This window comes from Andrena cerasifolii, chromosome 8 (assembly GCF_050908995.1).
Source record: "Andrena cerasifolii isolate SP2316 chromosome 8, iyAndCera1_principal, whole genome shotgun sequence".
NCBI lineage: Eukaryota > Metazoa > Arthropoda > Insecta > Hymenoptera > Andrenidae > Andrena > Andrena cerasifolii.
The window spans coordinates 14,218,461-14,245,958 of record NC_135125.1 but is presented as its reverse complement, the minus strand read 5'-3'; the positions used below and the strand labels follow the sequence as shown (position 1 = coordinate 14,245,958).

Here is a 27,498-nt window from a genome sequence, read left to right as displayed (position 1 = left end):
TCTTCGTACCACCAAGGACCCAACTCTGATCACTCGTGTCTCGAGTCGCGATTCAAATTACCCAGCAAACGACTGCTTGCACCCTCTTCCTCCACAAAAGCGAAGCCAGGAAAGAATCCTCTAATCCTCGCTGAACGGCACAGTAATAAAGCGTTTAACAGCGAGCGCGGACGACCGCAGATCCATTCACGCCGCGGACATTCGTCGTCCCATCCTAATGAGCCTTTTCATCCGCGCCAACGAGAGGCGAAATTGTTGCATCGTGTTTTTCATCGCCGAGGACGAGGATTCCTTCACGGCGGCGGTTGCGGTCCAGGCAGACCGCGACCTTGGCAGACACGTAGTGCAGAATTTCGTGCACGCGATACTCGCCGCGGAGCAGGCAGCCGGCTGCTCATCGGAGCGTGCGCGGTTGATGGTAATGAACTTTCGCGAGAGGCAAGGCCGCCGTGGATGATTTCATAACGCGCGCTCGATCACTTTGCTCCCGGGGGTCGAATGAAATTGTTGAAATTTTCAATCATCAAATCACTGTGATTTTCTATTATCTTTCCTGTTCCGAGAAAACTGTTATTTACTGAAACTTTTGTTCCATAAATTTTTGTATAAATACGAGACTTTTATTTTCTTGAAAATGCCAAGGAATTATATTTAAACAGGAATATTTATTCCGCTCTGAAAAGCGCCGTCAAGTTGCGACAAGCAGATTTCCTGAAAGTATTGCGGGGTAGCTACCCACATCTGAAGTTGAAAGCTTAAACCGTTCGGTGAAAATAATTCTATAAAAATCACAACGTGCTTTCTCCTCTAAATTTACCTCTTCCATTTCCTTAAATAATACTAATTAAAAAGATATTCCTAACTTTTATATTTCACCCTTGAAACTAAGTGATTTAAAATTTAAAAGTTCGATGAATAACTGTTATTTATAAAAGCTAACAGTTTCATTCGACGCCTTATTTGCTCTCGCGCCCTCTCCTGGATCTTGAAATGTGGTAGCTTCACCATGGATGGGCAGACTTCTTCGCTTCCACCCGAAATTCCAGCTGATGCGAGATCGCGAAATGCCCTCGCCAGTAACGATCACTCAGAGAAGCAAGACAATCGAAGAACGTTGACTTACATAATGACTCACCGCGAGTCACCGAGGCTCGCAGGATCTGGCCTCGATCAGCGTGCATGCAAATGCAGGAATCGCTGCTCTACGCTCGAGGCGAGATCGCGATTATTGTCGGGGGCGATAAGCAGCCAGAGTCCTTACGGCCCGTTTGTCCTTGGTTAATTACCGCAATTAACCTGGAATTCCGTGATTGAAGGAGCCTCCGCGTAACAGAGTGACCGGAACACGGTTTCTTGAGCCGTCAGGCACTCGGCTCCTCCGACTACACCGTCGCGGCAATAGAAACACCTCGCGCCCATTGGATCCCCGGGGAGCGAACGGTCCCGTTAACCAGCTGTCGGTTCAGCCGCGCTTGAATCCATCGATCGTCTCGAAATCGATTAGGATCGCGGCTCGCCTGCCGCGCAACAACGGTCCGTCCAGTTTCGACACGGCGGAAACGGTCCGCCACAGAAACCGGTACTCCGCCGTGGAAATAGTCTTGACGGGCGCAAAAAGCGATTTCCTCGCAAGCTGCTTCGTGACGGGGAAGGGTAACGGGCCCCGGTACACCTGTGACTCGCGTAAATTCCCCCCGGTCCCCCGGTTCGCGGGCATTATTCTCGCGGCGGAGAGTCATCTGCGATTGTAATCACGCGCGACTCGCGGACACCTCGATAAAGTGTCGCCGGCAGAGTCGGCGTAGCGGGCCCGAACCGGCGCAATAATTTAGCACAGCCACCGTGCGAGACAAGAATCGTCTCGGCGGGCCCCGATGTACACGTATTTACGTACGTGCCGGGGGCTCCGTGTAACGTGGAGGCACGCGGCTGGGCCCCGTTCGTGGGACTCGCCCGGCGAACCGTGGGCCCTTCCATTCACGGAGCTCGCCTCTGCTTCCCAGTACAATTCAATTCGCTGGAAAGCACCGCCGCCCGACGTCCGCGCCGAGCCCGCGCGGCCTGCCGCCGCGGAATGCTGATTCGCGAGGGCCCGTCGCCACCACGCACGGAAACGAATGTCCGCGCGCTCGGCCTGGGCCACCTTGCGGAAACGCACGCGTCGCGCATCTCAACCTCGCACCACCGATTTCCGACCGCGTCGCTAATGGGTGCTCGGGATGGGACTTAGGGCTGTTCGAGTACTCGAGTATTCGAGTAGCTTGAAATTCGGACCGAGCCGAGCCGAGTACTCGAAAAAAGCGAGCGGCTCGAATAGAACCGAGTAGCTTGAATAGAACCGAGAACTCGAATATTTTCGAGCGGTTCGAACAGAACCGAGAACTCGATTTTTTCGAGCGGCTCGAAGAAAACCGAGCGGGCGGAAAGTACCGATGTGTCGAGTAGTTTGAAGCTTTAATGTTTCGAATATTTTAGAATATGTTTATATACTGGATAATGGTTTGTAATTATTATTATTATTATTATTATTTTGACTTTATTTATTTTCAATAGTTAGAGAATACTTTCATTTGCAGTTTATATTTTAATTACTCACATTATTACTGCGGCCTCGCCTTAATCGTATCTTACTTTTTCCTTATGTACTATATTTTCTGTTTAACGAGTAATAAAGTCGAAATAATAATAATAATAGTTACGAAACATTATCCAGTATATAAACATATTCTAAAATATTCGAAACATTCAAGCTTGAAACTACTCGATACATCGAACTGTTCGGTACTTTCGGCCCACTCGGTACTTTCGGCCCGCTCGGTTCTTTCGGCCCGCTCGAAAAAATTTGAGTTCTCGGTTCTTTCGGCCTGCTCGAAAAAAATTCGAGTTCTCGGTTCTTTCGGCCTGCTCGAAAAAATTCGAGTTCTCGGTTCTATTCGAGCCGCTCGCTTTTTTTCGAGTACTCGGCTCGGACCGGTTCTTCGAGCCGACTCAGGCTCGGCTCGCTTTTTCCGAGTACTCGAACAGCTCTAATGGGACGTGGGTGCTCCCGCGATTCCTTGCTCGTGGATACTTTGCATCGATGTTGGATTGTTTTAATACCTGCCTACACGAGTTGGTAATATAGGCGTTAGGTAGCACCCCGTTAGTTAAGTTGTGTTTAGAATATATTCACTTGGAGAAGAAGAAGAGTCGCCGGCTCTGGGTAGAGTAGTGGTCGAATCACTCGCCCGGCAAGCGAAAGGTCCCGAGTTCGATCCCCGGGCCAGGCACCCGATCGGTGGCCCGCACTTTTTCTTCTACAGTAACTTAGAAGATTCCTCGTACCACAGACCAGGTATAGAATACCTTGGTCTGTGCCTCGTACTGTACGAAGATTGACACGGAAATCACGTAACCGGGGTCTCTCAGTGGGAAGAACGTAGCGACGACGGTGCTCGGAGAAATTCCATCATAAAGCGCGAAGCGAAAATATTAGCAAGCAATCTTCGTTGCCTCATAATAAATCTGCCAGCTCGGTACATTCAATGAAAGAATTACGCTGGGCATTCGAAAGCTTCGCCTCGCAATGCACGTATCCGCGTGCGGGCACGTTTCGCGCATTCCAAGGAGTTCCCGGATGACTTTCGAGGAAAGTCCGCAAGGGAAGCTTTCCAAAACGTTACCTCCCCCGCCACTCGCGCCACTGTCAAGAAAATCCGCGCGCGAATCTTGGAAAAGCCCCGAGACTTTGAAACAGGAGGAGAGGAAGCAGAAGATCCTATCGACGAGCAGAAAGGCTTATTGTACGAGTGGGAAGAATGGATGAGCGATTGTGCCGTCGGAGGGTGGCGTGTCGCGTTTCAGGGAAACAATCGAACTCTCGAGTCCCGGGCGCGCGGGCACTTCAATCCCAAAGAAATTGCGAAAACGGTGCGCGCAAGGAGAGGAACGCTGGCGAGAGAATGAAGCGCGGGCGTGCTGGATGCGTCTGCACGCGTTTCCGCGGGGCTTCGTCGCCGTAGACAGAGGGAACGGCACAGAAAGGAAGGGGGACTGGATCGGTCTGGAAAGAGAGGGCAAAAAGGGAATTCTGTATTCCGTGCGCACTCGCCATACAATTCGTTCGACTGGGGCGAGGGTGTTAACGAGAATTCGCCCACGTACGCTCGCGCCATATGACGCTTTGACTCACTCCGTTGTTAAGGCCGGTTCACCCTCCGGACAAACGCATCCCGCCGGTAATTACTATGATAAACTGCGCGCAACGCAGAGACACGACTCCCTTCCCCGCGAATTCCATGGGAAATGGAGTTCCGAGGATTATCTCGCCTTGCGTCGCGTCGTGGAATATTGCACCGACGACGTGGCACGTTCATCTCGAATCCATTCGCTGATTTGCCCGGGCATTGTTTCTCCTCGATAGAGCTAATCTCGCCAGCAGCGCAGGGCAATTCTTAATGGGGAATATCGAGGGGAGTGCGCGGTGAAACTTATGGGGTATACCGTTCAAAGTTCCACGAAGAAAATCGTGAAACCGTGGTCCAAGCTTTCCTCCGTTCAACTTCAACGTAATAGAGACTTTGATGTAAATATGTTAATTACAGGGTATGCAGCAAAATTTCAGTCAAAGCATCGTGCATTCCCTACATAAATAGCAACGAATAATCAAACGAGATTTTATATTTTTTATTGGATCTTCGCATGTGCACGTTAGTCTTATGCTACGGTAACGCAGACGAAAGGAAGGAACTCTATTTTGCTCGGAGAATAGGATTTGGATAGGACTGACGTAGATCGTCGACCATTTCTAGCGACAGATTTAACCGTACGCCCCATACACGTGACGCTCGAACAATACTTATCTTCTTTCTGTTACAGCCCCAGTATACGACCAGGATACCACACAAGTAGCGGAGTACGATGGAGGTATGTACAACGCGGCGAGTTTTATTGCTCGTAATAAATGTACGCGACACCGACGTGATGTTAATTGTATCGCGGCCGAACAGGCGGCACGTGCCGCCTCGACGATTCTTACACGGCACCGCTTTCAATCGATCCTGTCGATGAATATTAAAAACGTTCACCACCAGCCGATTACCGCGTCGCGTGATCGTAAATTGCGGCACGTCTTACCGAATCGCAAAGCATTGCATCCGATTGCAATAATTTTAAAAAAGCAGCAATGTATCCTCCGATACCCGGAGCGAAAGAAATATAAATTCCACGCGTTCGAGAATCGCGGAGAAATAATTGAGAAGCAAGGAAGGAAGGGAGTAGTATTCTAATTACTGGACAAATCCCACAGCCACGTCAGGATGCTACTACAACTACCAGCACTACGACGAAGGCGACAGAATTCTCACGAACGAGCCGTGCTTGAACTGCACCTGCCACAATCGAATGCTGATGTGCTACCTGAGGGTCTGCCCCTTCACGAAGGCGATCGGCCAAGACTGCACCGTCGAGAAACGTCCGGATCAATGCTGCCCGGTCATCACTTGCCCGGAGGTCCCGGTGCAACTGTTGACGTCCACGACCACTGTGCCAGCGACGTCCGGCTCCACGGCGCTCGGCTTCCATGACAATTACGGGTGCAACGTCAACGATCGCTTCTACGCGGACGGCGCCCAGTTGTCAATCGATCCGCAGAATCCTTGCGAGCTGTGCTATTGCATCAGGAACAGGACCACTTGCGTGATGCAGGAGTGCACGTTGCGCGTGGCTGGATGCAGGCCAGTCTATCAACCCGGAGTCTGCTGCCCAGTCAAATACAATTGCGGTGAGTGTCAGAAAACATTCACGTTTTAAAAGTTATAAAATACTCTGTGCGTCTGTAATTTCGCTATAAATAATTTCTGCTAATCTGCGAACAGAATACGACGAGGAACTTGCGACGACGGTTGAACCAACGCCTGGCCTCATCATGACCACCACGATGGCTCCCGGAGCGACGCCGCAATGCTACCACGAAGGAAAGGTGTACGAGGATGGTGACCTTATCAATTCGACGCAGCCCTGCCAGCATTGCTACTGCTTCCACGGTGACATCGCCTGCGCCGTTGAAAACTGCGGGACGCCCATGAAAACTCACGGGAAGAACTGCACCGCCATGCCACCGCCAGACGGAAAATGTTGCCCAACTACATACCAATGCGGTAAGAGATCTTTCATTTAGCTTAGAAAAGTGACGCGAAGTCGAGACTTCAGTGTCCCACGATCCGACTGTACGGGAACCTTTATTCTGTGCAGACGACGAAGGACAAGGTGGACTCGTAACGTTGCCAAGAGGCGAAGACCAACTCACCGAGGAACCAGCTCCAGAGTCTACTGGCCCGTCCATAACGGAAGCTGAAGAAGAAAAGGAAGTTACACAGCCTGAAACTACCGAAGAGTCCTTCCCAGGGCATGATAACGTTATTCCACAGGACCACAAAGCAGAGAGCAGTACCGAAGGCGTTACGGAAGGCGTGCCACCCACAGAGATGCCAAAGAAAGAAACTCCAGCGGAGGCTCTCCCAGAGGAAGGAACCGCTACTCCGGAATCTCAAACGACACAGAAGGAGACTGGTATTTCGGAGGAGTACACCACGGAGGGTGTTCTTTCTGTAACAGAACCTGGCGCAGGAGTCAGCTCGGCGGAACCGCCTCAAGAAGCTGAGGGTCAAGCGACCGAGGCGCCAGTCAAGGAAGAAACAGGCGAAGAAATGACTGCTAGGCCTGCAGAGGTGGTTACTCAAGGAGTTACAGAAGCTTCAGTTCCACAGGAAGTCTCAGAATCGACGTCCGCGAAGGCGGAGGAGGTGCCCCAAGAAGCTACCACTCAAGAGCAAGTCGAAGAGGAAGTAGCCACGAAAGGAACTCTGGAAGAAAAGGAGCTCGGAGAAGGCATACCACAAAAGGAACAGCCAACTCAACTGCCAACTGAGCAGTCAACAGAGCTGCCAGGTACTGGAAAGATGGAAGAAGAAGGCATGGTTGAAGTAAAACCTACGGAAGAAGCTGTGTCTAGCTTGGAGGAGCAAGCACCTGCCACTGAAGCCACCATTTCCAAAGTGGAACAGCCATCCGTGGAAACAGAGAAGGCTACGGAAGCACCGGAGCTTCCAGCTGAAGAAAAGATGACCGAGCCTTCTGTTGAAGAGAAAGTGACTACGGCTGAAAGCTTGGGTGAAGAGCCAGTGACGGAATCAGCCAAAGGAACCGATGCTCCGGCAATAGTTCCCGAAGCAGAGGAGAAGCTGTCGACACCGGGACCAATTGAAGGAGAGCCAGAAGAAGTAACCACTCCAGTAGCAGAAATGCCCACCGAGAAACCTGTCCATGAGGTTCCAAGCACTGAACAGGTTCCTAGTGAAGAAGAGGAGAAGGAAAAGACGACGGAGGTCAGTCCAGCTGAAGAAGAACCCACGCAAGGTAGCATCTTCCCAGAAGGTGGCGAAGAGCAAGGAGTTACGGAAGGCGCCATTGAACAGAAACCAGAATTAGAAGTGCACGATCATAAAGCTCCCGAGGAACTGCCCGGTATAGTTCCCAAGAAAGAGGATGGCATTCCTACCGATCAGCCTATTACTCTTGAAGAACCTGCCCACGAACACCATGTAGAAGAAGAAGCGCCTGTGATCCCGGAGCAAGGTCCACCCGGTATCTCTGCGACAGATCGTGTACCTGAAAGCAAGGCGGAGGATCAGGAAGCAGTCACCGAGGTTCACATAACGGAAGGCTACGTTGACATGAAGCCACCAGAGTTCCATGTACCCAGCAGTCTCGTCACTGAAGCTCCACAAAAGGTTCCTACGACGTATCTTCCACCTGCAAGAGAAACTACTATTAGTCCCAAAGAAGAAGGAACCATGGCGGGCGAGGAAGGAACTACAGTTGCGGCGCAGGCGCCAGAGGAGCCTTCTGTGACTGAAGCTTCAGTAAGCCAGGATAAGGAGATGGCAGAAGCCGTCCCTTCGGTTACCGAAGCTGCTCAGGTGCCCGAGGAGAAGGTAGAAGTAACTGAAAGCGTCTCCCAGACTACTGAGGCTGGCCTGGAGGCTTCGACGCAACAGATGCCGCAGGAACAGACTCAACAGACGGAGAAAGCCACTGTACCAGAGGAACAGGCTACCGAGGCTCCCTCGTCCGAGGCTCCACCGTCGAAGGAGGTGTCCGTTGAGGAGGAGTTGCCAACAAAGGGGTTAACTATCGAAGAATCCGGGGAAACCTCTTCTGAGGAAGTCGGCGACTCTAGTGAAAGGGTTCCATCTAAAGAAGAATCGTCGGGTGAGGAAGAAGGGCAGTCTGAAGAGCACTCATCCGAGGCACCATTACAGACACCTGCTATTGAGGAACACGCAACGGAAAAGCCAGCTGGTGAAGAACAGAGTACTGAGGGTAAGGAAGCAACCACCTTGGCTCACTCGACCGAGGCTCCACTCGTTGAACAGGGGGTCACTTCTACGGAAGTGAGTCCAGTTCCAGAACAGAAACCGGTTGCTGAAGAAAAGACGCCTATGGGACAGGAAGAAGAAGCTACGAGTGCACCAGAGGAAGCTTTGCCAAGTGAGAAACCTGAGGAGCAGGTGACTGAGAAACCAGTTTCAGGTGAAGAGCAGACTACTGTCAAGGTGTCTGAAGCTGAAGAGGGAAGCACACCGCAAATGCCTGTCAGTGAGAGTGGAAGTAGTGAGCAGCCTGCTGTAGAAGAAGCTCCTCAAGGAACACTCGCTCCGGAAGTTGAAAGTTCGCCGGTGACTGAGGAAGTTGAGAAGCCAACTGAAGGCACTTTGACGGTGGAAGTTCACCCAACGGTAGTCCCCGTGGAAGAAAAGAAAACAGAGGAACCAGAGCCTACAGAGCAACCTGGTGTCGAGCAGACTGAAGCACCATTAACCAAAGAACATTCCACGGAAGGGGTTCAAGAGGAGCAGAAGACGGAAGAACCAGGTATTGCGATGAAAGAGGAAGCTGAGACTGAAAGGCCAATGGCTGAACTGCCGTCGACTGAGGAACCGATCACCGCAGCAGGATTAGAGAAGGAGGGAGCTCAGGCTCCTCTTGGGGAACAGAAGCCAACTAAGCCTCCGATTAGTGAACGTAAGGAAGATGAAGAAGTGGGTCTAGAGAAGGAGCAGGAGAAGGCAGTAGCAGAGGGCACTCAGAAGCCATCTCTTGAAGAAGAGAAGCCAACTGAAAAGCCCGCTGAAGAACAGAAGCCTTTTGGCGAAGAAATGCCAACTGAAGGGCCTGTTGCAGAGGAAAAACATACAGAGGAAGGAAAGCCCACCGAAGGACCCATTGAACAGGAAAAACCTACAGAGGAGGAAAAGCCCACCGAAGGACCTATTGCAGAGGAAAAACCTGCGGAGGAGAAGCCCACTGAAAGTCCCATGGAACAGGAAAAGCCTGCAGAGGAAGGGCAGGCAACAGAAGGACCTATGGTAGGGGAAACACCTGCAGAGGAAGGACAGGCAACTGAAGGACCTATGGCAGAAGGAACGCTTGCAGAGGAAGGACAGGTAACCGAAGGACCTATGGCAGAGGGAAAACCTGCAGTGGAAGAACAGGCAACTGAAGGACCTATGGCAGAGGGAAAACCTGCAGTGGAAGGACAGGCAACTGAAGGACCTATGGCAGAGGGAAAACCTGCAGAGGAAGGACAGGCAACTGAAGGACCTATGGCAGAGGGAAAACCTGCAGAGGAAGAACAAGCAACTGAAGGTCCGATTAAAGGAGAACAGCCTGCTGAAGAAGAAAAAGCAACTCAAGCACCGGTTGAAGAAGAGAAATCTGCTGAGGAGCCGAAGCCAAGTGAAGCACCCGCCCAGGAGCAGGAGCCAACTGAAGTTCCAGTTGAGGAGCAGACATCAAGCGAAGCACCTGCTGAAGAAGAGAAGCCAAGTGAAGCGCCTGCTGAAGAGCAGAAGCCAAGTGAAGCACCTGCTGAGGAAGAGAAGCCAACTGAAGCGCCTGCTGAAGAGCAGAAGCCAAGTGAAGCACCTGCTGAGGAAGACAAGCCAACTCAAGCGCCTGCTGAAGAGCAGAAGCCAACTGAAGCGCCTGCTGAAGAGCAGAAGCCAACTGAAGCGCCTGCTGAAGAAGGAAAGTCAACTGAAGTGCCTGCTGGAGAAGGAAAGCCCGTTGCGGAGGAAAAACCAACTGAAAGGCCTGCAATAGAGGAACAACAGCCGGCTGAAGCAGAAAAGACAACTGAAAGCCCTATTGAAGAGCAAACATCGACTGAAAAAGAAAAGTCGACTGAAAGGCCTATTGAGAAAGAAGGACCAGCTGAAGAAGAGAAACCAACAGAAGGGCCTATTGAAGAAGAAAAACCGACTGCGGAGGAAAAACCTTCCGAGGAGGAAAAAACAACTGAAGGGTCGGTGGAAGAGATGAAACCAGTAGAGGGGGAAAAACCTACGGAGATAGAGAAACCAACGGAAGGACCCACTGAAGAAGGACCTGCAGCTGAGGTAAAACCATCTGAAGAAGAAAAGCCAATTGAAAAAGAAGGTCAAACTGAGAAGCCCTTTGAAGAAGGGAAACCAACTGAAGGACCTACAGAGGAAGGAAAACCTGGCGAAGAAGAAAAGCAAACTGAGCAGCCTATTGAAGAAAAACAGGCAACTGAAAAGCCTGCTGAGGAAGGAAAGCCAACTGAAACGCCTGCTGAGGAAGAAAAGCCAACTGAAAAGCCTGCTGAGGAAGAAAAGCCAACTGCAAAGCCTGCTGAGGAAGAAAAGCCAACTGAAAAGCCTGCTGAGGAAGAAAAGCCAACTGAGAAGTTAGCCGAGGAAGAAAAACCAACTGAGAAGTTAGCCGAGGAAGAAAAGCCAACTGAAAAGCCTGCTGAAGAAGAAAAGCCAATTGAGAAGTCAGCTGAGGAACCAAGCGAAAGTCCCATTGCACCGGAACAGCCAACTGAGGCAACTGTGGAAGAAGAGAAGACAAGTGAAGCCACACCTCCTCAGGAGGGAGTAAGTCAAGTGCCAGTCAGTGTAGAAATTTCCACAGAAGGCCCCATGGTCGAAGAGAAACCATCTGAAGGTACTGAAAAACTACCTACAGAACTTCCTGGCTTAGAAGAAGCTGTTACTGCTGCTAAAGAGGAACCTGAAACATCGACTGAAACTTTGAAGGAAGCACCACAGACATCTACAGCCGCTCATGAAGAAGAAATCTCACCTACGGAAGAAACTCGTACAGAGAGCGTTCTACCGCAGGAGAAATCCACCGAAGCTCCTACTCGCCATGAAGAATCCTCCACAGAACCATCTGAGCCAGAGCAGCCTGCCGAAGAAGAAAAATTACCAGAAGAAGGCACTCAGAAACCGGAATTAGCACCTGAAGCATCGACACTAGCCGCTCCAGTTGAAACGACAGGTGAGGCAGAGGCTAAAGAACCAGAACAAGGTATCAGTACTGAGATGCCTAAAGTATCCCCCACCGAACCTGCAGTGTCTGAAGGTTCCACCGAGCCTGCCGAAACGGCGTTACCAGAAGAGGAACAGAAGGTTTCGCTTCCCGAAGAGGTTCAAACGGAGGTAGCCCCATCGAAAGAAGCAGCTTCAACGCAATTGCCACTGGAAAAGGAGACAGAATCTCCTGTCATGGAAGAGAAAGGTCCTGAACCATCGACTGCAGAACCAGCAATGGAGCAAGTAGTCCCAGAATCTACACCATCCGCAGAAATATCGCCTAAGGTAACGACCGAGGAGGCTGTCGAGCAATCTACAATCGCTGTAGAAACTCCTGAACAGGAAACAACATCGGAGTACCCAGCTCACGTGCCGGCGGCGATTCCAGGTGAAGGCAACTGTCTCGTGGAAGGACAATCTTTCTACAATAATTCTGCTGTTCCTCCTGTTAATCCCTGTCAACTTCAGTGCCGTTGCATCAGCAGCATCATTCAGTGCGACCTTGTCGAGTGTCCACCGCCCCCAAGCCACTTGTCCAACTGCATGCCCATACACACTGGTAAAGACTCTTGCTGCCCGATGTACACCTGCGATTCAACACCTACGGCGGTCTTGGAGTCCGATAATCACATGATCGAGCACGAAACGCCTAAATACGAAACAGAGGAAGCTGAGCAGAAGACTGTGTCGCCAGTGTCTGAGATTCCGGTCCCAGTGTCCGCGAAGGAGCCCGTTGAAGCTGTTAAGGAGCACACGACACCTCAAGTGCCCGCACCTGGCAAGGAAACTGGCGAACAGACTGCTACGCCTGGTTTGACCGAGGAAGCACCCACAACGCTGAGATCTATTGAACCTGTGGAGCATGTACAACCGACTACCGTTGGAGTATCTGTCACGGAGCCCGAGGAACACACTGTGCCTCCGATGCAAGTGGAGTCTTCTAGTCAAGTTCCTTCAGAAGAGAAGGAATCTCCAAAAGAAGAACATGTAACGAAGATGCCGTCTATTGAACAGCCTACCGAAGGTCTGGCTCCCGAGGAACAAGTTCCTGAAGGACATGTGCCTGAAGAACAGCCTTCGAGCCCAGCTGGCGAAGAGCAGACGCTTGAAACGACCGAGGCAGTGCAACCGGAACAAACCTCTACTGGCATGGAGAAGGAAACAGCCGCACCTGCCACCGAGAAATCAATTGGCGTAGAACCATCTGAAGGACAGCAAGCTGTGACGGAAGAGCAAGCAGTAACTGCTTCCCCTGCAATGCCAGTAGAAGGTGCGAGCAAAGAGGCTGAAACACCCACTTCTTCCGCTATGCCAGAGCCTGCAGTGTCAGAAGGTGAACAACCAGTTACCGAAGGTCAGGCACCATTAGAAGAAGGAACGACATCTGGGTTGCAACCAGTGGAACAGCCTGGAGAACAGAAGACAGAAGAAGCAACGCCTTCCCAGCCAGCTGAACCCGCTCAACCTGAACAATCTACGCCGGTCAGTGAATTAGAAACTATTCGACCAAGTGAAGCAGAGACCGAAGGCCCATCTCCTGCAATAGAAGTGTCAACTCCAGAACAGCCACCAGTGGAGCAAGAAACTGCTAAGCCAGTGGAAGGTGAAACACCTGGTCCAGTAGAAATTGGAGCCTCCACTGAAGCTCCAGGATTTGTTCCAGAGGAAGCAACCGTTCCTGGTACAGTGAAACAGGAACCAATTGCCACTGAAGCAGCGGAAGCTGCGACGCCATTAATCGAAGCTGCAGAAACAACTAGGAAACCAGTGGCTCCTGAAGAGCTGCCAGCCGTGCCAGGTGAGACTGAGCAAACTTCAGTGCCCACCTCTGAAGCAGAGGAACAGACCAAAGAAACGCCAGCAGCTGAAGGTGAAGTGAAGGCAACCACGGAAGGCATCGAAGATTACACCGAAGCACCTACTCAAGAACCTGAGAAAGTTCCAGAAGAGCAACTGCCAAGTTCGACTGAAGCTGCAGAAATTGCCACCGAACAACCGTCCGTGCCTACTGCAACCAATGCAACGGAAGAGAAGGAGCTAGTCACCGAGGAACTGCCAAGTGTAGTTGAAGTGAAACCTGAACAGGAAACTCCACAACCTGGAGCTGAAGAGCAGCAGCCCGAGGTGACTCCATCGTTAGAGGAACAAGCAACTGTATCTGTTTCACCTGTTGAAGAGGCGGCCACACCATCCATTGTTCCTCAAGAAGAAACCACGGCAACAGCGCCCGAAGCTACAACTCCAAAAGTGATGTCTGAACCAGTTTCGCCTCAAGAAGGAACCGAACAGACAGTGGTTGAGGAAGAAGCTGAAGTGCCTGCTACTGAGGCAGCTGTTACTGTCAAGGAACAACCTGCTCAACCAGAGGAACAAGCAGCAACTGAAAAACTACCTGTTGCACCAGTCGAGACTGAAGCACCTGAAACTGCGTCGGTTGAACATGAAGTTCCACAGGCAACAGGAATTCCAGAACAGGTAACAGAAAAGGAAGAACAAATGACAGCGAAACCGGAGACCGCTTTGAAAGAAGTGCCAGAGGAATCAACAGTGCCAGTTGAACAAGCTACTGTGCCGGCTGAAGGTGAAGGGGAGCAGAAACCTGGAGCAGAAACTGAAAAGCCGAGCATAGAAGAGAGCGTGACATCTGTGGAGCCAGCCAAGATGCCTCAGGAAGAGGTGACTGTAGCAGGTGAAGAGCAACCTAGCGAATCAACGTCGTCAGCCCCTGAAGCTTCAACATTGATGCCTGAGAGCTCGCCAGCTGTGCCTGAGGAAGGACAGAAACCTGTCATGGAAGGTGAAGCTGTAACTGAAGAAACAGCTCCAGCTGCACCAACCGAAGCAGGTCCAACTCACGAACAAGAGCCATCTATGATAGGCGAGAAACCGTCGGAGGAAGGCATGCCAGAGGCAGCACCACAGACTGAAGCACCTGCTGTAGAAGAGGAAACAGGAAAACCTGCAATTGAAAAGGAAGAGGGGCAATTCGAAGGACAAACTTCAGTAGGAGAAACTCAGGAAGTGACTGAACCTGTTCCTAAAGTATCTGCCGAAGTCAGTCCCACTGAAGCGCCAGAACAGGTAGTTCCCAGCGAAGCTCCAGAACCAAAGCTTCCTGAAGCGCCAGAACAGGTAGTTCCCAGCGAAGCTCCAGAACCAAAGCTTCCTGAAGCGCCGGAAGGAGCAGTTTCTACCGCGACACCTGCACAGGCTACCGAAGTTCCTGAGAAGGTAGCACATACGACTGAGATGCCAGAAAAGGAGTTGCCTGCTGAGGTACCCGAGAAAGAAACTCCAACCGAGACGCCTGAACAAGAGCTTTCGACCGAGAAGGTAACTCCTGCTGAAGGGGTTCCAGAGCCAGAGCTCCCATCCGAGGCGCCAGCGACAGAAGTCGTGACCGAAATGGTAGAAAAGGAACTTCCTAGTGAAACACCAGAAACGAGTCCATTTACCCAAGCACCTGAGAAGATTCTTCCCGAAGAAGGAAAGCCCACCGAGGAGCCCCAGGAAGTTCTTCCCGAAGGAGAGAAACCTACTGAAGTAACAGAAAAGATTCTTCCTGAAGGAGAACAGCCTGCCACCGAATTGCCAGAGAAGGTTCTGCCCGAGGAACAGCAACCTGCCACTGAAGAGCCACAGAAGGTTCTTCCGGAGGAAGAGCAGCCTGCCACTGAAGCGCCAGAGAAGGTTGTTCCTGTAGAAGAGAAACCTGCGGAAGGTGAACAGCAAACCTTGCCACCAGAAGCAGAAGCTCCAACCACAGAAAGCATTCTGCTCAAGGAACAATTGCCTGAACAAACGCCGAGCGAAGCTCCTCAAGCCGAAGAGAAATCGACGCAGGCCCCAATCACTGGCGAGGAAGAAGTAGCACAACCTAGTACACCTGCTCCGGAGGCCGAAGCGACATCCCCTCGCGAGGAACAACCTTCAGTGGTAGAATCTACAGAGGCTCCAACTGCGGCTGAAGAGCACGAGCCCACAAAGGAAACTCCGCCGATCCAACCGTCAGAGGAAGTTCAGCCTTCCACAGAACCTGCCGTCGAGACATCGACAGAAACCGAGGCAGAAAAGCAGCCGGAAACCGAGAAGACCCCCGAAGAAGAGCAGACAGTCAAGCCCACGGAACTGCCTCAAGAGAAGAGTACGTTGCAACCACTGCCCGAGGAGCACACAGAAGAGAGTGTTCCCGTGAAAGCTGAAGAAGGCCCCCAGTCGACCGAGGCGCCAGTCGAAGAGCACCCTGCAAAGACGGGCGCGCTCCCAACGGAGCCATCGCTCGCAGAGGAGGAACACGAGGATGTAGGAGAGGAAGTTGCGCGACCTCCAGGCGAACCTCAACTGCCAGAAACAGGACCAACCACCGAGAAAGAGGAGTCCATTGAAGGTCCACTGTTCGACGAACACCAGCAGCCAGCCAACGACACCTTCGAAACTACAGGGCGACCGGTTCAACCCAGTCTTCACGAAGGACCCACGAGTACCGCGGCTCCACAAGTGCCCGAGTACCCCGACCAGTCCGTCTCCGGAGAAGAGAACCCCCACTTCCCCACAAACACTGGCAGCTACTTGAATCCTGACGAGGACTACGACGAGGATGACCAAGCCATCTATGGGCCAGGCACCTGCCGATACGGCGGCAAGGTCTACGTGTCGGCGCAACAGATACCGAGGGACGATCCCTGCGACTTCTGCTTCTGCTTCAGAAGCGACATCATCTGCCTGCAGCAGAGCTGCCCGCCGCCAATCCCAGGCTGCCACGAGGAACCGATCAGTGGCTTCTGCTGTCCCAGATACGAGTGTCCTGTGTCGATGGCCACGTCGCTCAACCTAACCACGACCACCACCACCACCACCACCACGTTACCGCCGCACTTCCACGCCCACGCGTACAAGGGAGCCGCGAAACGGAGCGGCTGCCAAATTCGCGGCCAGGCGTATCGCGTTGGAGAAGTCATCAGGTCCGCGTCGGGACCTTGCCTTCAGTGCACGTAAGTTACTCAACTTTCTGTAGCGCTAAGCATTCGAGTAAATGCACCCCTAGTTACAAAGCAGACAGGAGCTCGGAGCTTCTCGGGTGAAATTTTCTAACAAAGACGAACGTTTTATAATTTCAGCTGCGGAGGCGACGGTAACATGAAGTGCGACCCACGAGTGTGCAGCCCGGAGCCGATGCTGAGGCAAATGATCGCGGCAGCCACAGCCAGAAGGAGGAGATGAGCCGGCCAACACGATCCCGGGGATCCGCTAAAGAAACACGCGCACACGAGGAAGTCCAGGGGGAGGATCAGTGTTGTATAAAAGTGAATTAAGAATATTCTAAACTATCGAAATGTCGCGGAATCACAGACAATAATGTGCTTCGGCGATCAGGAACTGTGTGGCCAAAACGTAAACGTTTATATTATAATATTATATTATGTTATATAAAAAAAAGAAAAAAAGGGAGATAGAGATAAGGGTAGAGCACGAGAGAGAGCGAAGAGGTGGGGAGGGAGGGCGAGATGGTGAAGCGAAAGGGACTTAAAAGAGGAGAGAGAAGAGCGCGGGGGGAGGAAGGAGGGGAGGCTCGTTTCTGGTGCCAAACGGTGACGGAGAGAAATCGACCGGGTGGAAAGTGGACGGAATATATCCGTGATAGTCTCACGGCTCGCGCCATTTTTCTACGTGCAAACGGTTGAGCGGAGGATGGAGCGCGACGAAGAACGTTTGCCGAACACACGAGACTTATGACTGTGCCTTCGTCAGTGCCGAGCAAACGGCGGCACTACACTTTCGCTTCGTGGCAGTGAATCGGCGCTGATGTTGGCCACGATCGTCGTCGTTCGAGTCCCCACCCTCGGTGGGGTGGGGTGAGTCGTCGATCAGGACACAAAAAATGCGGTGACGGGAAACAAACGATAAACGCGTTTCGACGCGAGGCGCGACCAAAAAAAATTCAAACAACGAAGGAAAACTGAGAGAAAAACACACACACGTCCGACGGTCTCTCGTGCACAGTGGCATTGTAACGGCGATCGCGATCGTCCCGGGGATAACTGCTCGCCGGTTTGCCTGGGCGCGATCCAACGCGGAGGGTGCCCCTTGTAATGCCACTGTGACGGCTCGAACAACGATGATCCACGGCGATACCGCTGTATCGATCGAGGTAGATCTTAAATCGCTCCTTGGCTGGCACGCGTCAACGTGCACCAACGAGATCAGTTCGCATTTACTCACGTCTGCTGGCGTTCACGCGTGCTCGAGCACGATCCGAACCGACAGTCGCCGATCTATTCCACTGACAAGCATTCTACAAGCAATCCCACGCGACACTCCAATTCGCAGCTATACAGCCGTCTTCCAAACGCTTCCAAATGCCAACATAAACGCGCGAACAGTGCACCCCGATCGGGAGGGTGTATCTACGTACTACGAGTGGGAGGGGAGGGGGAGGATCGTAACCGAGCGCGCGAGCGTGCGTGTGTGTGTGTGCATGGTACGTTTATGTGTTAAAGAAAAAATGATGAAAGGAAGAAAGACAAGACGAAAGGTACGCGTATCTCAAAGCTCAAACAGCGGCTCGCGCGGAGGACCGATCGCGAATTTGCTTCTCCGGCGAGCTGGCGTCATTATACATATATATATATATAAATATATATATATAAATATAAATATATACATTTATACGATTCTTTATATGCACTGTACCCTCCTAATGATAATACTTAAACGATGTTCTATACGTTTGTACGAAAGTATAATCTACGACGGCCCCTTGGTTCTCCAGTCTCAAAGTGTCACGGGGGGGGGGATGGTAATCGTGCTTCCTGCGCCCCCACCCCTGCCGCGATATATCACTTAACTGTCAATTAATTTGATACTATACGAGCACTAAACGATAGGGGGTGGCGTTCGTGCCACGAGCCACGGGGGTGGGGGAATCAATGTCGGATACAACGTCGTCACGCTTTGAGACTTCGGAACACGGGGCTCTTTAGGTGTAATAGAATGAACGCTATTATCGTCGCACAAATACTGCGCATACTGTCTGTATTTATGATCGGATCGAAGACGTCGACGAGTCCAAGCGCTGTCTTCCTGGTATCAGTGTAACCCGTGGAACCTACTTCTTCTCTTTTCTTTTTGTACCACCGGTTCGTTAATTTAGCTCGTTCCCGCGACGGGACACCCCTAGCACGGTTATCCATACAATAAAAGTGTTCTGCATAAGTATAATACGAGAAAGAGGAGAGCTCTCTGTCCATCGAAGAGAACGAGAGGTCGGCAAGTAACCACCCAGTGCGTCCACGCAAGGCAACTCGATCGTGATACAAGTGGCCATATTTCTTACTGTCACTGTCCCCCAACATTAATAATAAAGCTGATACACGTACGGAGCACGCTTCCGCCCTTCGCCTCGTAAAACATTTCTCTCGAAACGTACTTCATCTTCGTTCGTAGATTCCCGAGGCCTCCCGAGGAATCTCTCTCAATATTCTTCGACCCAGGCCTAAAGTCATCATTAGAGGGTGCTCGATTTCGAATCACACCGAAATACGCCGAGTGATCAATTCTAGTAGATCATCCAAAACAGTGGCATTTGTAGCCCACCTTTTACCATCGACACAGCCAGCTTCTATCCGTTCAACGCCTGGACTGTTCTCGGTATTCCATACGACGGAGTAGCCTCGTATAATTCAATCGAAGAAGAAAGTAATTCCGACGAATCGCGACAAAATTTCCTCAAAAGTCTCCTCCACGATCTAAGTTACCACCCATTTAAGTCGCGATCACGCGTGAAAGCACTTTGCCGGTCGGCGAAGCGCGTTGAGAGTTGCGCAACCGACGATCGTCCATCAACGAATTTCAATTTGCACTGTGCTGGCTTATCCGTCGATCCTTATCGTAATTCGGTAATCACACTATGGGATCGGTTCCGACCGAGCTGATGATTCTAGCAATTAGTCGAGCCTAGTATTTATCGTAATATCCACTTCACTCGTAGCGATAGTGTACTTGGGAGTAACGAGTGTTACGGCGGTACGATTATATGATATATATATGTAACTCTAATGTAAGGCGTATTAATTATGGTGAACACATAGGATGCATGTAATTAATAACAAAACCGACTGGGTCGATGTTAGTGGGATCCAAGCGTCGCTCGAGACAGAGGCGTTGCCCACCAGCACGACCCGTCCACGCGACTTTTATATATGTATACATAAACGCATAATATTTATGCACAGAATGACCAATTTTCATCTGGTGCCAATTATAGTCTTCGATTGCAGCAGCGTCGTTCCACTAATAATTTAATTCCAGGGGGGGGCTGATCGAGCGGATTAAAATTGATCATGCTGTGAAGAGCGAGTCGACTATGGCGCTCAGTACGCAAATATACTCGAACGCCCGTGATGGATCTATCGGACGTTCTCCTCCTCTTTTCTTTCTTCTTTTCTTTTTTTTTTTTTATACTCCGACTACGACCACAATGACAGTTATCCCCAATTATTCTCAGCATAATCCGTTATCAGTTGCCGCGTATAATAATAATGTGATACACGAGGAGAAGCGAGCGAAAGGGAGTCGCCACTCGGTGGTCCCGATTGTACACGAAACTAGGATAGTTTTTTGACAGTACGTGCTAGTATAAAGTGTCCTTTTATATGAATAAACGATTTTGTATGTCAAGCCTCGAGGTCTGTTCTAATCCTCCCTTCCACTCATTTCTACACTTGCCTTTATTTGTCAACCGATCGAAATGAAATCTTCCCTACAATCCTACTAAATATTCAGATTCTAATTAAATCACATATTTGAATTTCCATTCCTTACTTCTTTCTTACCCAGCTTGCAATCAATTACTTTCTTCTGGATACAGAGGCAGTTAATTGGTTCTCCTCAAAAGGAATGCAATTATTTATGGCTTCGGGTCTACCTCGGCCCGCTCTTAGGCAGGCTTGCCAGGAATTTCCCTACCGTAGTGGAGGAGGAGCGCCTACAGCAGTGCGGTTATGTGTGCGTGATGACGGCATGACGTCACTGAAATTCCCTCCGAGGCAAATACTATGACGTCACATTACCCCCACTACCACTCTACATCACCTACCTCGCTTGGATCACGTCACTTGAGTTACGTCTCCCACTTCCAACCGCTTTCCCTTTTTTCCCTAGACCTGGTAAGATGACTGCAACTTTTCCCCACCCGTGACGGCATCAGCCCACGTGCCGCTTGTCATCGGTGTGTTATAAAACATTATGTAACTACCCACTTCGTACATTCCGCAAATGAAAAATTCGCGCGCAAACCATTCACACATGCGCACTCATGCGAAACCGCAATTCAATTGTACATGCGCTTGTGGCGCCCTCTTCGCCGAGCTTTGCTTTATCTTCCGCCATCTTCGCCATGCGTTGTTGTGCGTGATGCGAGACGTTTGCGTATTGTGTCGTTCATTAGAGTTTTACAGTGTTTTATCAAAGTTCCAGTATGAGTAAGGATTCAGGTAAAACGAATATTTGATACTTTTGCGTCAGTTTAATTTTAGAAATGGTCATTTCTTGGAATATTAAAGTACCTTTTTTACCAAGGATGTGCTAAACATCATGTTTATTAGTTTCTTCGTTTCATATTTATTCTTTCAAATTTGTTCAGTATGTATTGCTGTGATATTATATAGAAGTGTACTAATAATGGATATTTTATGCAGGCATTGATATTGGCGTCGCTGGAGGTAGCAGTATAGCTATTAAAAACTCAGATATAGACAATGAATCGAGTAAGATGTATCTTTAATTTAAGAGTTTCTTGAATTATAGAATTATAAACTGAACATAGTTTCTTTTTTCCATGATTATCTTCTTGATAATAAAAATGACTATTTTATGAATAGGCAGTGATAGCAGCTTCATCAACCCCCCTGGAAAGAAACCGAAGAGGCAGCAAGCATTTTGCCGCGCTTGGATGGAGGAGCCAGAATTCAAAGGCTGGCTCCAACGAGCCGAGGATCCGTACAAAGGGAAATGCATAGTTTGCTGCAAAACTTTTGTGGGATGCAAAAACGACTTGAGAAAACATGCAAAGAGCAGAATGCATCGCGTGAACATGCAACATAGAAAAGAAGAAGGGCCAATAAGAAAGCTTGAGCCGATAAAAAGTTTTATGGATAGCGTAAAAGTGGCAGAGATAAGGTTCTGCATAGACATAGCCGAGCACAATAGATCCTTTAACTCGTTCAAACAGTTTATTCAAATGACGCATTTGGCACCGGCAGATCCCAATATTGTTAAACGCATGTCTCTTAAAAGACATAAAATCTCAGCAATTATACAAAATGTTATAAATAAATCCGTTGTTCTAGAAACGACGGAAATACTACGTGGCAAATTCTTTTCCGTTTTAATAGACGAAACCAGAGACATATCTGATACGAAACTTTTATGGTTTTTAATTCGATATGTCCACAAAGAACAGATATATACATATTTATTAGATTTAATTAGAGTTAAGGATTGTACAGCAGAAAACTTATACAAGGGTTTTCTACATTCTTTAAAGAAATATAATTTGACTGTAAGCAATATCGTCGGTGTGTGCGTTGACAATGCGAATGTAATGCTGGGGAGACAGAACTCATTGATTTCTCGTTTATTAGCAGACAATGAAGAAATCTCTGTTTTCCCATGCATTTGCCATTCAATGAATTTGGTTACATCCCATGCGTGCAGACACTTGCCATCGCACATAGAGGAATTTTTGCAATCGGTTTGTACATACTTCTCCCAAAGTCCTAAACATCAGAGCGTTTTAGAAGGTGCGCAAGATTTCATGAACTTTGCAAAGCAAAAACTACAGCCATCAAGAACCAGATGGCTAGCATTATCTGAATGTGTGAAAAGAGTTTTAAATCAGTGGCCAGTTTTATTTGCTGTCTTTGCGAAGGCAGTAACAGAAGGAAAGTCCAAAGTCGTCAGCAGAATATTTCGAAATTTCAATTGCCTTTATACTAAAGCGTATGTGCAATTTTTAAATTACGTATTAAACATATTTATTGGGTTCAATAGATTATTTCAGAGCTCCAAATTTCTACTTCATTGCCTGCTCCCTGAATGCTTGAGATTGTTAAGATTATTGGGAGGCAATTTTATAAAGTCTAAATATATTACGGCACCCAATATACACAAAATAGACGTCTATAATGAAGCAAATTTAGTGCCAATACAAAAAATTTTTATCGGAGCGGAATCTATGACAACAATTAATCAGATTATAAATAGTAATTTAGAAGACGAACAAATTATAGAATTTTATACAAATATAAAGAAATTTTATCAATCCGCCTTCGAAAATATTGTTAGACGATTGCCGTTTAACGAGACATTTATAAATTCACTAGACTTTTTAAGCCCGCACGTAGCTTTAGATATTACTAAACATCGGAATGACCAATTAAGCTGTATTTTAAGCAAATTTAAATCTAAATTTATTCGCAGCGATGTATTAAATGAGTGGCATTTATTACCATTTTATTTTTCAAACGAGGAGACAGAAAACTTACACGTACTTAGTATACCTGGATTTTGGCATCAAATTCGCAACACTAACGATATTTCCGGGGAATATATATTTGAAAACATATCAAAGCTAGCAGAGTTGTGCTTGTCGTTACCCCATTCGAACGCTGATGTTGAACGATTCTTTTCCATAGTCACAGAAATAAAAACAAAGCAGAGAAACAGTTTGAATCTACAAACGATAGCTGCGCTAACCAGAATTAAATTAGATTTAATCGATAAAAATGCAAACTCTTTCGATTACGAAATTACTGATAACATGCTAAATTTATTTAATAACAATATGTATAGGAGAGAATGTATACCGGATGAACTCGCTGGCATTTTATTGATGGATGAGACAGATGAAAGTGATAACGAGACTAGCGACAATTAGAAAATATTATATTAATAAGTGTGTATATATTGTAGTTGATAATATGTATATATCTATATTCCTGTTTATATGTATATTATATCATACTTTAACTGTAATATTAAGTTTTATATTTTGTGTATATATTTTGTAAATACTGCATAAAGTTTATACATAACGTTATAACTTTCCACGAGTTTAGAAGAATAATTGCATAAATATATAATATTTCTATTATTATTTTCGTGTTTTTTTTTTTAAATCTCATTAATATTACGTTTATTTCATTTAATTTTACCACCCCCCATAAACACCACTCATGTATGAAAGAAGCTAATTCACGAAAAAAATTAAAAAAGTTCACATGCAAAGATTATGAAATCAACTTTGCTAATTCCAATTGTATTGTCGTTCTCCACTCGAACACTGATTCCTCTGACACTTTTTATACTTGACATTCCTTTATTGGCCACAAATCAATTCAGAGCTCAGATTTTCAGCTTCGGTTTTAAGGAATTAGCGGGCGAGAGGCCTGTAGTTGACACAAAAACTTTTACAAGAGGGACATCTTCTGTTAAAAACGTCGTATGAAGATCATTTTACGATAGAATATAATAAAAACTTGGTAGACACTAATTTGAACGAATCAAAGTCAGTAATAGATTAAGAGAGATGCGGAGGATGCGAAACATTTTATTTCCAGTCGACTTCATTTTTTTCATCTTATACAACGCCTGCTAATTCCTTAAAACCGAAGCTGAAACTCTGAGCACTGAATTGATTTGTGGCCAATAAAGGAATGTCAAGTATAAAAAGTGACAGATTAATTAGTGTTAGAGCGGAGAACGATAATACAATTGGAATTAGCAAAGTTGATTTCACAATCTTAATTTGCATGTGAACTTTTTTAATTTTTTTCGTGAATTAAAGGGAATTAGCTTCTTTCATACATGAGTCATGTTTATGGGGGGGGGGGGAGGATTTCATCACTTTTTTCATAATTGGTGAATTTTTGTTCAATATTACGTATATCTCAATTAATTTTATCAGAAAAAGGGAAGTGGAGGACCTTGTCTTTTTCAAACGTAAGCGCCCCACGTGTTTTCCACGTAATTACCGATTAGTACCACAATTATCGCAGTGGCGTGACAAGCACGTGACGTCATCTTGGCTTCGCGTGTTCTCCCTCCCCTACGAGAGTGAATTTCCTGTTGTCACGTTCCGCTGCCTTTGTTAACTGCAGTCCGCTAGAATCTTCACTCTCGTTAAGCGGCCGATCACTTTCTCCTCTAAAAGATTGAACACAATAGACCGGAGGACCTTCTTTCCTTGCATTCCTTCGAAAGACCACAAATCAAGCTTTCACGCCAAAACCCTTTCATAGTGACGGGCTAAAGACCGATCGAATCGCTTCGAATCCTGGACAGAATTCTAACCTCCTTTATCTTTATATGCCATCCGATCAAAATAAAATCTTTCTATATTCTTGCTAACTACTTAAAATCCAGTTGAAGATACATATTTGAATTTCCATTCCTTACTTCTTTCTTCCCCCACTTGCAATCAATTACTTTTCCTTGATTTCGAAGGCAGTTGGTTCTCCTCAAAAGGAATCGTGTTCCAGAACTTCTTCTCCGCAAAATTGTCGTTGTCCTCCATGGTCACGTTTTGTGGGCTCGCTATGTGCAAGTAACGAAACACTTTTTCATCAGGATTGAATACTCCCCAAGCAGCGTTAGGAATTCTCGGCTTCCTAAAATATTCGCAGTGTATGTATTAGAGAAATCTGCAACCAGCGGGCAGTCAGAAATGTTCCATGCCCATTCTTCCAATCTATTTACCCATGGATAGCGAATGAAGTGTAAAAGTCCAATAAAAGCTGTTGCATCTTTAAGTCCTCTGGTCTGGTAGTGTTGGCCACCTTCGATTCGAGTATAAGGAATATATCGTCGCCATGGCTGACACCTATGCGCACCAAGCTAATGAATTCGAACGCTCAAGTACTCCCGTATATTAGAAAAGAAAGCGACACTAGATTACCGAAATTCTCAGTAGAGCCGCCCAACAGCTCGCTGACACTGTGCATAGCTCTGTAACTATAATAATACGTCCATACTGGGCTCTTGTTAATTTTAGCCTGCAGCCTAACGGTCTTCTCAAAATCAACAGTAAACTGTCGATCGCCAATCATATGAATCACAGGCAACACTGTCTCGTTATTAATTTCTTTCTCTCCCACATAATACTTCCTAATTTTCTGAGATAGCTTTGCATGCTCGCTCAGAGGAATGGTATCGTTAAAGTCTAACAAATACGGTGCAATATTTTTCCAATTATCGTTCAACTCCTTAAGACGTGTGTCGTTGGCGACGAATTCTGTAGAAATAGGATGTCTGATTTTACGGCGAAATGGGGTTAAGAACGAGGCTTTTCTAGTAAGACGTCGCACCTGCTGCGGGGTAGAGTCCCTCCTCGCTCACAACTCCACTAATCCATGGTACGTCCAGAGCCTCACCCCTGCTGATCACCTCGATTGGAGATCGACGAATAAAGGGACGAGGAACTACTTGCTTCTCCACGACTGGCCCAAACGGGGTGAAGGGATTGTACAACCAATACTACGATTGGAAATTGGATAGTCTGCAGAAGTGTTTCGAGTACCCGACGGGTAGCATTATCCTAGGATCGAAGAAAGAATCGAATTTGGACACCTCCGCATGAGTCTTGAATTTCACCCGACCATTAAATGAATGTTTCATTCTCATTTGAAGTACGAACACCAACCTTGCATTACTTGAACTTGTTACACGGTCTAAACACTGATGATACAGCCCGTAGCTGTCCCAAAAGTCGATTATTCCTTCAACCCCGTACTAGGGTAAACAAAGGAATCTCGCAAGTTTTACCATGAAATCGCCAACAGCTTGCGATATCAATCGTGCTGGACGTTCTCGCAAGCAGTTAATCATTCTGCTCGTAGACTTTGTGGGACATCCCAGCATAGCGCCCAACTTGTCAGCTTTTTCAGGAGCACGTTCTGTCTGTGGCCAAGGATCCAATGCCACCCCACTTATCGATATACCACCTACGCGGTCACGAGCGAGGATTAAGAGGAAGAGAAACTATTTCATAGAAAATTGATCGTAAGAACATACGTTGGAAGAGCCCAGCGCTAAAGGGCGACAGGTAATGGTAGTGGACGCTCGCGCCCCCCGCGCTCATTCCAAAAATTGTTACATTTTCGGGATCACCACTAAAGCTCTTAATATGGTTCGACACCCATTGCAAAGCCATGGTCTGATCTTTCAATCCCATGTTTCCAGGGACCACGCGGTTTCCCGTGCTGAGGAATCCTTAAATGAATTTTTCATTTAGCACAAAATCGAGGGTCACTAACTACAACGGCCATTCCATAACGTATATATCGAAGACAATAAACTGCTAGAGTCTTTGATAATAATAATCTCACCAAAAGGCCCTAAACGATAATTAACCGTGACTAATATGACATCACGGTCCATCAGACGCGTCTCGTCTGCCTCGTTTCCGCTAGCAAATTGGAACGCTCCGCCATGGATCCAAAACATCACAGGCCATGGTCCTTTGTTGCCACCCCTGGCTGGCACGTAAATATTCAAATACAGGCAGTCCTCGCAACCAGTGACCCTGTCTCCGTCGTCAGACGGAGACATCAGATACTGAGTGCAAATTGAGCCCTTCTTGGTCGCAGTGAGTTCCCCATCCCATCGTTGCGCCGACTTCGGTGGCTACCAGAGTTCGCACAAGTTTAGAGAGTATCTGTTCGACGAACCTTACGGATTTCCGAAGCGCAGTTACTGAACGTACCTGGAAACGAAGATGCCCAACAGGGGGTTGAGCGTAAGGGATGCCTTCATAGGCCGCGTACTGTTCACCACCCCAAGACTTCTTATAGAAGCCACTTATGTCTCCTAAACGTGTCTTAACCCTTGGAACTTCCTTCTGCCAGGAGGAGTTCACGAATCCCAGTAAAAGTACAATGATCGACAACCTCGGCATGCTCGGTGCGAAACTCAGCACACGTAACTTAGCGGGCTGCCTTTTATTCAGTTGCTTGCGGCATGCAATTTCCGACATGCATATGTATGCAAAGGTTTGCTTATCTAATGTCGACGCCAGTAAAACGCAGGCGGGGGCTTTCGAACAAAAAAAAAATGAAAA

At 48.1% G+C, this 27,498-nt stretch overlaps 3 protein-coding genes across 5 annotated transcripts in view; 2 read left to right on the top strand and 1 right to left on the bottom strand.

The window, feature by feature from the left end:
* The window catches only part of LOC143372760 (uncharacterized), a 56,205-nt gene extending 37,609 nt beyond the window's left edge, over positions 1-18,596 (top strand). The window contains exons 3-8 of one of the 2 annotated variants that reach the window (XM_076819310.1): positions 4,858-4,905; positions 5,288-5,761; positions 5,856-6,137; positions 6,232-14,465; positions 14,517-16,375; positions 16,502-18,596. In XM_076819310.1, coding sequence (XP_076675425.1) covers positions 4,858-4,905; positions 5,288-5,761; positions 5,856-6,137; positions 6,232-14,465; positions 14,517-16,375; positions 16,502-16,604 — 11,000 coding nt within the window. In that variant the 3' untranslated portion in view covers positions 16,605-18,596. Of the gene's footprint in view, positions 1-4,857; positions 4,906-5,287; positions 5,762-5,855; positions 6,138-6,231; positions 16,376-16,501 lie in introns of both variants that reach the window. The other variant, XM_076819309.1, reaches the window with a different exon arrangement.
* A 2,169-nt stretch (positions 18,597-20,765) lies between these two features.
* Positions 20,766-23,494, top strand: LOC143372746 (E3 SUMO-protein ligase KIAA1586-like). Its single transcript, XM_076819274.1, has 3 exons — positions 20,766-20,875; positions 21,080-21,148; positions 21,263-23,494. Exons 1-3 carry the CDS (start codon positions 20,860-20,862, stop codon positions 23,317-23,319), a joined length of 2,142 nt encoding a protein of 713 aa, XP_076675389.1. The 5' UTR covers positions 20,766-20,859; the 3' UTR covers positions 23,320-23,494.
* LOC143372747 (carboxylic ester hydrolase-like) lies at positions 21,839-27,430 on the bottom strand. Of its 2 annotated transcripts, none has more exons than XM_076819275.1 (9): positions 27,145-27,430; positions 26,768-27,065; positions 26,454-26,651; positions 26,205-26,383; positions 25,748-25,916; positions 25,339-25,674; positions 25,140-25,263; positions 24,840-25,051; positions 21,839-24,743 (listed from the first exon to the last, which is right to left on the bottom strand). In XM_076819275.1, exons 1-8 carry the CDS (start codon positions 27,412-27,414, stop codon positions 24,862-24,864), a joined length of 1,764 nt encoding a protein of 587 aa, XP_076675390.1. In that variant the 5' UTR covers positions 27,415-27,430; the 3' UTR covers positions 21,839-24,743; positions 24,840-24,861. The 2 variants fall into 2 exon arrangements, with proteins under 2 accessions (XP_076675390.1, XP_076675391.1); XM_076819276.1 differs by having other exon boundaries at positions 21,839-24,587.
* Between the last annotated feature and the right edge of the window lie 68 nt (positions 27,431-27,498).

Excerpts from the sequence above, each read along its gene's own strand:
- LOC143372746 (XM_076819274.1), top strand. Across the intron at positions 21,149-21,262 it reads AGATATAGACAATGAATCGA|GCAGTGATAGCAGCTTCATC; the intron begins GTAAGATGTATC and ends TTTTATGAATAG.
- LOC143372747 (XM_076819275.1), bottom strand. The coding sequence starts at position 27,414 with ATGTCGGAAATTGCATGCCGCAAGCAACTGAATAAAAGGCAGCCCGCT. Across the intron at positions 25,917-26,204 it reads AAGCTGTTGGCGATTTCATG|TATTGGTTGTACAATCCCTT; the intron begins GTAAAACTTGCG and ends TTCCAATCGTAG. Across the intron at positions 25,264-25,338 it reads CGGCTCTACTGAGAATTTCG|GTGTCAGCCATGGCGACGAT; the intron begins GTAATCTAGTGT and ends TGGTGCGCATAG.